This window comes from Suncus etruscus, chromosome 12 (assembly GCF_024139225.1).
Source record: "Suncus etruscus isolate mSunEtr1 chromosome 12, mSunEtr1.pri.cur, whole genome shotgun sequence".
In the NCBI taxonomy this organism is placed as follows: Eukaryota; Metazoa; Chordata; class Mammalia; order Eulipotyphla; family Soricidae; genus Suncus; species Suncus etruscus.
This window is the reverse complement of record NC_064859.1, coordinates 42719048-42728290: the sequence shown is the minus strand read 5'-3', so window position 1 is coordinate 42728290 and position 9243 is coordinate 42719048. Positions and strand designations below refer to the sequence as shown.

Here is a 9243-nt window from a genome sequence, read left to right as displayed (position 1 = left end):
CTTCTTCTTCTTCTTCTTCTTCTTCTTCTTCTTCTTCTTCTTCTTCTTCTTCTTCTTCTTCTTCTTCTTCTTCTTCCCCAAGCGGTGGGCCACTGCAGTCAGAAAGTGCTCAGTGGTCTGGAACCCAGAGATGCCATAGTAATTAAAAATCTCATCCACATTACAGTGATGCAGGATAGTCTCCACTGAGTCACAGGGTCTGCAAGCTTCTGTATCTGGATGCAATTGCACAGGATGGTACCCACTTCTGAACTGGGTCCTGGAACAATGCCTGGGGAATCTAGTAACCTGATGAATTTGTCCAGATACACCTCCTGCATTAATTTGGTAGCCCCAGGAACAGCTCCTACATTGCATGCACGACTTCGTTTTAAACTATTGATCAGGCTGCTTTTTCCAAAGTTGGAAAAGCCCACAACACCCACACAGATATGGGTATGCACTTCCCCATGCCGGCAATAGTTTCCCAGAACTCTCATGAGATTTTCAACTCCAAAGCAAGCTTTGCTTTTCAACAGTGACTCAGAGGCCTGATCCACAGGAACATTGCGATGATTCAAGTTTTTGACCTGATGCTGTATACTGGCCTTGAAAAATCACAGTTGGTAGCTCATTTTTTAAGGTATTCCAGCCACATTTCCACAATTTCCTTGGGGACCAGATCAATCTTGTTCAAGACCAGGACCAGTTTCTTGTTGCCTCCTGCCTTGAAGGACAGCTTCCTCCATTTGAAAACACCTACATCCCAATGGGTCCCTAGCATCCACAACTTTCAGAATCACATCAGAGGATGACACCACCTTACAGAACTCCTTGTAATAAGACTTCCTTGAGGCCTCCATCATTCAGCTGAGGAAATGTATTTAATTCCTGTATAACTTCATCCTTTCGTTCAAACTCCTCTTGGCGTCTCATAACGTCCTGACAATAATTCTCAATGGTCCTACGTCGGAATTTCTCTTGTTCCCAGGCAGCCTGCTGCTTCACCTTCATCTCTTTTACCCTCTTCTTCTTAAGTTCAACTTCACAACTGGCATGATCATTGAAATGAACAAACTGAGGAGCAGAAGTCATTATGGAGGATACTTTCTTCCCATCCCGTACTGTAGACTTCTTGCAACCTTTCAAACTTTTACCTGGATTTTTATGTTGGTGTCTAAGTTTCATCATAACTGCTTTAGAGCAGATGGGTTCAAATTTTCAGACTTACTTCTTGTCAAAATAGGAGAAGACTTCACTTCCCGCGGGATTCCAAGAGAAGACAAGGAAGCACTTCCGTCTGGGCGCAGTGCCGGGCGCCAGCACATTTCAATTTAGGATGTCCATTTCTGTCACTAATTTTCAACCTAGTTTTGGAATCCCTAGCCAATTAGGCAAGGAAAAGAAACAAATTGAGGCTTAAGAGATAGTACACTGGGTAAGGTGCTTATGTGTGGGAAATCTGGATTCTATCCTGACACCCCATGTGGTCCTTTGAGCCCATTAGGAGTGATTCCTGACTGCAGAACTAGGAGTAACCCCTGAGAACCACCAGGTGTGGCAAAAAGAAAAAAAAAATCAACAACAACAACAAAAAAAAAGCTATAAAGGGAATTCAAACTGGAAAGGAGTAAAATAATTGCCACTTGTGGATGGAAAGTATATATAGAGAACCTTATGGATCACAACAAAAAACTACTAGGCATGTAAAAAATGTTCAACATCATGTATTATTAGGAGAATGCAAATAAGAGCAACTATGAAGCATAGTTTCACACCTGTGAAAATGCCTAGTATCAAGAAAACTAAAAACAATTCTCGAGTAGGTTATGGTGATAAAGGAACTGTTACTGTTGACAAGAATATGAACTGGTGCAACTATTTCATATATAAAGAATGCTTTTAATAATAAAAAAAACAGATGGGCTAAAGAAATATTACAGCTAATAGGGCATGACCAGGTTCGATCCATGGCAGCCCTTATAGCTCCCCCCCCCTCTGCCAAATCCTGCAAGAATTGATCCCTAAGCAGAGCCAGCAGTAAGCCCTGAGTACTGGCTGAGTGTGGTCCAAAAATGAAACTTAAAAAATAAATAATAAATAAATAAATAAATAGAAGTGCAATACCAAGTGATTGAGCAATTTCATTCCTAAGTTTATATTAAAAAATGAAAATGCTCATTTGAAAAAAATATATGTACCTATATATTCTTAGCAAAACTATTCACATTGCCAAAACCTTCTATCAACCTAAAAGGTCATTGACAAGTGTTGGATACTAGAACTGTGCTATATACACTCAATGGGTTACTGTACTGCCATTTAGGAAAAAAAATATTAAACTGATGAATATGAAAAAATTAAAAGTGGTCTTGTTAAAGGAAAATAGTCACTCATGTGAGACAATTATTGGATATGCGCTTTTATATGTGGACTAAGCTAAACAAATTTTTAATAAAAAACGAATTTTTAAACTCAGTCACAACTGTGGTGATTACCAGAGGAAAAGGGGTTATAGAGTGGGAAGAATGAGGATGGTGTTGAATCTTTGGAGGTGGCCTGGTGGTAATTATATCTATAGTTCCATAATTAAATCAGTAAGTCCATGAAAAAATAAAAGTCAAAACAAAATGTTGCTACAAGTGTTGTTACTAAAATTAATCATTTCTCAAGATGATAAGGTTTTCTTAGAAATTTTATTACAAAATATTTGGGCTTAAACAATTTCTCCTTGAGTAATTTCCCTAGTTATAGCATCAGAACTAACTCATATTTTATGTCATGCCTAGCTTTTTACTGAAATTATTAAAAAACAATAATTGAATAATCTATTTGAATACATAAAATTTGAGTATTAATGGACTATAGCCATTTCACATTTCCATGAAGTTTTCCAATGCAATTATGAGGAAACATAATGTGCAGTGTTTAAATAAATGTGTATCCTTGTAATAGAGAAGTCAGAAAACAGATGATTACAATATGTTGAGTGTTTAAAGATGCCATCAGAAATTAAGCTCTTTATTTCTTCTCTTCTACTCTTAGTATGTTGGCTTTTATTCTACTCTTGACATTTTATAACTACAAGACATTTCATCTACTTGAACTGTGAAAAAAATATAATAGACCAAGTATAACTACAACAAACTTATTTTGCTACAATTCTGATGGATGTTAAGTTTAAGATCACTGTGATCGCAGATTCAATGTCTGGAAAAGTCTCTTTACCTGACTTATAAATAGCATCTTTCAACTGTGTACTTGGGTGGGTCTTTTCATACATTATCTTTGAGTCACTTCCCCTTCTTATATAGACATTAATTATCACCAAAGAGCATCTCACTCTTATTATCCTAATCTAAACCTAATCATATCCCCAAAATATCTCTGCCTCATATCCCCAAAACCCCAAAACTAGAACCTCAAAGTATGATTTTTTTTTTTGGTTTTGGGCCACACCCAGTGACGCTCAGGGGTTACTCCTGGCTATGCACTCAGAAGTCACTCCTGGCTTGGGGGACCATATGGGACGCCGGGGGATCGAACCGTGGTCCGTCCTAGGCTAGCGCTGGCAAAGCAGACACCTTACCTATAGCGCCACCGCCCCGGCCCCCGAAGTATGAATTTTTAAAGGGACACAAGTGTTCAGCACAAAAACATGAAGTAGAAAGGCTTACTCAAGAAACTCAGCACTATTCTACTTAGTCTCATTGAAAGAATAAAGGTGACACGTATCATAAATAATGTATATGTATAGCATTTAATTAACCTGTATGTATAATATACATTTTTTATCTTCAACAAAATTAAATTTATTCTATAAAATAAATAGAGAAAAGAAATATATATGGAATAAGTTAACTACAAATGTCTCCTTTATAAGTGGCTAATCCAGTATAGTTTTCAAAAGTTCTCTAACTTTTAAAGACAAGATTTTGCTCTAATGAAAGTAATGCTTTTTCAGACTTTGGAAGATTTAAAGACAATACGAGGAGAGGAAAACTGAGAACAATTTAGAAATCCTGCAATGACATAGAGTTTTTATCACCCCAAATAAAAATTTACTATTATCGTGAACTTCTATGATGTTTCTAAATCTCAACATGCACACAATAAACATCATAAGATATATATGTGAGTTTGGCACATACACATTTTAGGAATTATGAAGCTGATTTTAATGACTTCAACTTGTTATCATTTACTTAATTTATAAAGGTTGTGCCATGAAGCAGAGGGTAGCATCCTGCAAAATACTGTATCTGGATGAAGTAATAAATATTTATCATATTTATAATGAGGATAACAGTGATGAAATAAAACCCTCCTAGCATCATTCCTTTTTACTGGTTTGTAAATCCTCTGTTGCAGAAAATTCTCTTTGTAAAGAGACTTGTTTTACCAATTCTTGGTTGAGGTACAAAATTAAACAGTAGCCTTCAGGGCTGTTCTATTTGATTGTTATGGCATGCTGTTATATTTCAGGGGCTGAAACTAGGCACTTCTATATCTATAGGCAAGCTCAACATGTTCAATCTATAGAATAAGGATAGTTTACAAGTATTTTACTTCATTTTTATTTCAAATTATGACTTAGAAGAAATAAAAATAAGTTTTAACCCTAAGCAAACAGATCCCATTAAGACTCAGAAGTAAACTTTGAGTACATCCTAGGGCCCGTAACCATCCTTGAAACACATTCGAATTCATCATTCTTGTCACATGAAAGAGCTTGCTAAATAAGAGACTGGTTCTCAGGATGAGATTAGTCTTCTGAAGATAACAAATGGGCATCACTATTTTAATCCCTCCTTCTATACATCCATTATTTCTTGCATTCAAAACTACATATTGTGTTATCAAGTATGTAGTGAGCTGAAATCCGGAGATATAAGAAAGGAAAACATACTTTTAGAGCCTTTAAGTACCACAAAATCTATGGACTAGGGTAGTGGTTGGTGGGCAACCTTTTCTTTTTTTCAACTGAGCCAAATCTCACCAAAACCACAATTGACATTTATTTTGAGAGCACATATTTCAAACCGAAAATACATAGGATGGGTACACTGTTTTTAGTTTCAGTAAATTTCTATTGAGAATATTCTGTATGCAAGTATCCACATAGGTCGAGAGGATACATATAACACAACTAATAAAACAAAAACTTTAGAGAGAGGATGCTGCCTCAACACCACACAGAAAGTCACGCCCCCCCCCCCCCCCATGACCCGACTGGAGCTGTGTGGAGTCAGCAGCAGGGGCTGCACACAAGGCTTGCACTGACAGAGGCTAGGAGCAGAGTCCTGACTCCAGGAGCCGTCACCCGGCACACACAACACAAGAGCCGCATTAAAAAGTGTAAAGTGTCGCATGTGGCTCGCAAGCCGCGGCTTGCCAACCACTGGACTAGGGTAAGGGGAGGTGAAGAAGCAGATATAAAATATTCTTCTCATGGTTCCATTTCATTATTAGTCAGATATATACCATCTTGGTTCTATGCAAAATAATCTGTGCATACAATAAGCATGTATTCCTCCACTTCTAAGAAATTTCTCGTTTTAGGGCCCGGAGAGAGAGATACCACAGCGGCGTTTGCCTTGCAAGCAGCCAATCCAGGACCAAAGGTGGTTGGTTCGAATCCTGGTGTCCCATATGGTCCCCCGTGCCTGCCAGGAGCTATTTCTGAGCAGACAGCCAGGAGTAACCCCTGAGCACCGCCGGGTGTGGCCCAAAAACCAAAAAAAAAAAAAAGAAAAGAAAAGAAATTTCTCATTTTAAATTCAAGTTCTACTATTTTCCCAAATTATATTCAATACTATTCAATATGATTCAATAAAATTTTATCATATGATAGATGCTTTCTCAAGTAATTTTTATTTAATTTTTATGTGTCTGTGAAGTAAATATAAGCATTTGATTTAATGGGGGCAGTCAAGGAGGTTGGGGTTTGGACCACACAGGCTATGCTCAGGATTTACTTCTAGCTCTGAGCTCAGGGGTCACTTCTGGTGGTGCTTGGGGTAACCATATGGTGTGCTTGGGATCCAAATGGGATCAGTTTTTATAGAAGACAACTGTCTTACCTGATGGACTATCTGGAGGTCCCATCCCTTTCAATTTTAGTCTCTAAAATTATATTACTTCTCACATTCTACTCTGAAACAAATAGAAGCAAAGAAATTAAAGCCAATTTTTCTCATTATAACTCCTCTTAATATTTCTTACATAACATTTTTATTCAACTTCAATTATTCTGTATTTCTCAGCCATAGATAATGTCATTTATTCTATTACTAATATTTGTATGTGAAATGGTATGGACAAAGGGATTGAAAATAAGCTTGGCAATCTGTAATGAAAGAAAATTTTAAGGAAAATGTGTAAATAAAATTTTTTCTAAAATATATGTTCCAAAAATGTCTTAATTTACTGTGGTATGTTTTCTAGGACCTCACTTTAATAGAAAAAAATTTAAAAAATTGAGAGAAATAAAAAAATGTCTGTGTTTTACTGAAATAATTGCTCTATCTCTCATACCCTCCTTTGGATCCCTAAAACATTGCTTTTCACCATCATTCTAACAGGCTAGGTTGTTTGGTTTTGTAATCATCAGGACATTATCCTAAAAATTGAAAATGGGCAGTAGTTTCAAGCTTGAGACAATCATAGAAAGAATCAGAAATGACAGCTAAAAGCTTGATGATGGATACAAAAACTAAAAACTGATCAAAAATAGACACATAAGCTCAAAAAAGGCACTAGAGATGGGACAAATATCCTTCATTTTTCAGAAGCCCCTGCGGGGAATATGATTCATATGATAACACTGGATTATAAAGAACAGCTTGAAGAAGAGTTAATATTCTTTGTTAAGGTTTAATAGCCTTTGTTTACAATATTATAAAATTATTATAAATCATAAAATTACAAAAGTTTAAGGACTGAATGAAAAAAAGAGGGGACCCTCAGATGTGGGTAAGGGTTTGACCTGTCCTGTCATGCAGACCTAATCCTAAACAGTTTACTTAACTTCTCAAGCTCTAGCCTCTTTATAAAAGTTTAAGTTTCTATGTTAATACTTGGTGCTTTTTTCAGTATTTAAGGACTCAATAAATCATTATTTATGACACCATGCTTGGCGAGCAATTCACAACAATGTGAATTTACTTCCTTTGCTTTAATAGGGTTGATTTTAGTTACATGATAGATTTATTCTTGTGAAAGGATAAAAATGTCACATGAACAAGTCTCTCTTTGAGTTTACACACACAAGAAAATAAGATTTATAACAAACTGTCCATTGATCCAAATGTCCAAAGTGAGGTAATTTGATCTATTTCATCATGCTCACTGGACTCTAGGTGCAAAACTGAGTTAATAGAAAAGACTAACACCACTGCTAACTTCTGCCTGGTATATCAAAAATCTCTTTTATTTCTCTTGATATTTTTATTAGGATGGCCTGCAATCATCATGCTATAATCATAATGACTCACTAATAAAATGATTTTCTATCACCTCTACATACTACAATATCATGAGAATAGGGAGCCTGCCTGTGAAAACAATGTTTTATTCATGTTCGTTGTAACTTCTTACTTCCTGTAGTATCTGATCCTGCTCATCTCTGTCCATTTTCCTTGAAAATCTCACATTTGTGTAGTTTTTTTTTTTTTTTTTGAAGATACAATGAATATAGAACAGCTTGGGAAAGTTTTTTTAATCTTCTTTCTCCTAAATTTCAAATACACTAATCAGTACTGAGTTTCACTTTGTATCTTTTATGAGTTATTTCTAAAACATAGCAACTATCTCATTACTCCATGTGTGTGGTGTATGTATGAATTCTAATGCAACGTGATTTATAATAGATTTGGAGTTAAGCTAAACTTTCCTCTTTTATTGTGGGGTAGGGAGAAGGAGTCACATACCCAGCAGTACTCAAAAGCAGTTTCTGGCTCTGAGTTCAGGGGACACTTGTGATAGTGTTAGGGGGAGCATCTAAAGTAAAGGGATCATAATAAAGCCTCCACTGCAGAGCAGGCATCTTAACTCTGTACTATTTCTCCATACATAAGATTTGCACTTGAAATGAACTTGTCTTAAACTTGGGATTATTTACTGTAACAGGAAGTACTTTCTTGAGTGTTAAATTAATTTACAACTCTCTAGATCTGGGATTGGTAGGTTTTGTTCTCCATTCCCAATGTAATAAAATATCTATTTTTGTGAAATGTTATTGGTAAACTATCGCATCCAAACTAGCCACAATCCAAGTTGTCTGTGGCTGCTAATGGCAGAGCTGAATAAGATCAGCACAACCTGTACTCACAACCCCGAAAATAATTACTAACTGGTCTTTCACAAAGGATAATGACTTTGCTCTTGATAGAGTGCCTCAAGTTCAATGCATTGGAAAACAAAATATTAACAACTTCCATTTATATGTAGCTTTCCCTTTCATGCAACTAAAATTAACTTTTACAATTATATAATGCACAGATTCATCATACAGTTCTTGTTTATATGTGGATGAGATGGTAACAATTATGCAATGTGGCTGAGGTATCTTTTAAATTATGTTCATCTTATTTTTTAATTTTAATCTTTTAATTCAAAAAATTTAATTAAAAGTTTCACAGATGGGACTTGTCAGACCTGATGTTCACTACCAAATCATGATGACATGGTCTATTTTATGTGTGACTAATTAAGTATATTTTAACATATTGTTATCTACCCAAATTAACCCAAACTAAAAGGAGAAGCCACTTTTAAAAATTCTTGCAAAAAAAATCACAAGAATTCTAGTCATGGGAGCATAAACTAACATAGAATCAACTCATTTAACTTTAATGTAGAATTTAATATACAAAGAAGATAAATGATGAGCTAGAGAGATAATATAATAGATAAGACATTTCTCCTACATATGGCAGACCCAAGTTCAGTCCCCTACATCCCTTATGGTTCCCCAAGTGTCACCAGGAATAATTCCTGAGAAAAGAGCCAGGAATAAGCCCTGATCATTGCTGGGTATGACCAAGAGACAAATAAAATATCAATGATAATCTAAGTACAATTAGGTAAAAAGCCTACATAGATTAGACAACAGCCTAAGAAGTTTATTTAAAATAAAAACTTATGTCCTTAGTCATTTATGATAAAAACAACCTTACATTGTGCCATGAAAGATTAGGGATCCTTATAAATCTGAAAGGATCAAATTATTTCCTAAATATAGTTTATTTATTCTTCCCACAA

At 35.6% G+C, this 9243-nt stretch overlaps 1 protein-coding gene across 1 annotated transcript in view; it reads right to left on the bottom strand.

Annotated features, from left to right (window-relative positions):
• LOC126024156 (guanine nucleotide-binding protein-like 3-like protein) overlaps nucleotides 1–1309 on the bottom strand; it is a 138320-nt gene extending 137011 nt beyond the window's left edge. Inside the window, 6 exon segments of the mRNA XM_049784597.1 lie at nucleotides 1–188; nucleotides 191–593; nucleotides 595–621; nucleotides 623–709; nucleotides 711–839; nucleotides 841–1309. The exon segment at nucleotides 1–188 is cut by the window's left edge and continues 91 nt beyond it. Of these exon segments, the coding sequence (XP_049640554.1) occupies nucleotides 1–188; nucleotides 191–593; nucleotides 595–621; nucleotides 623–709; nucleotides 711–839; nucleotides 841–1170 (1164 nt within the window). The 5' untranslated portion in view covers nucleotides 1171–1309.
• Between the last annotated feature and the right edge of the window lie 7934 nt (nucleotides 1310–9243).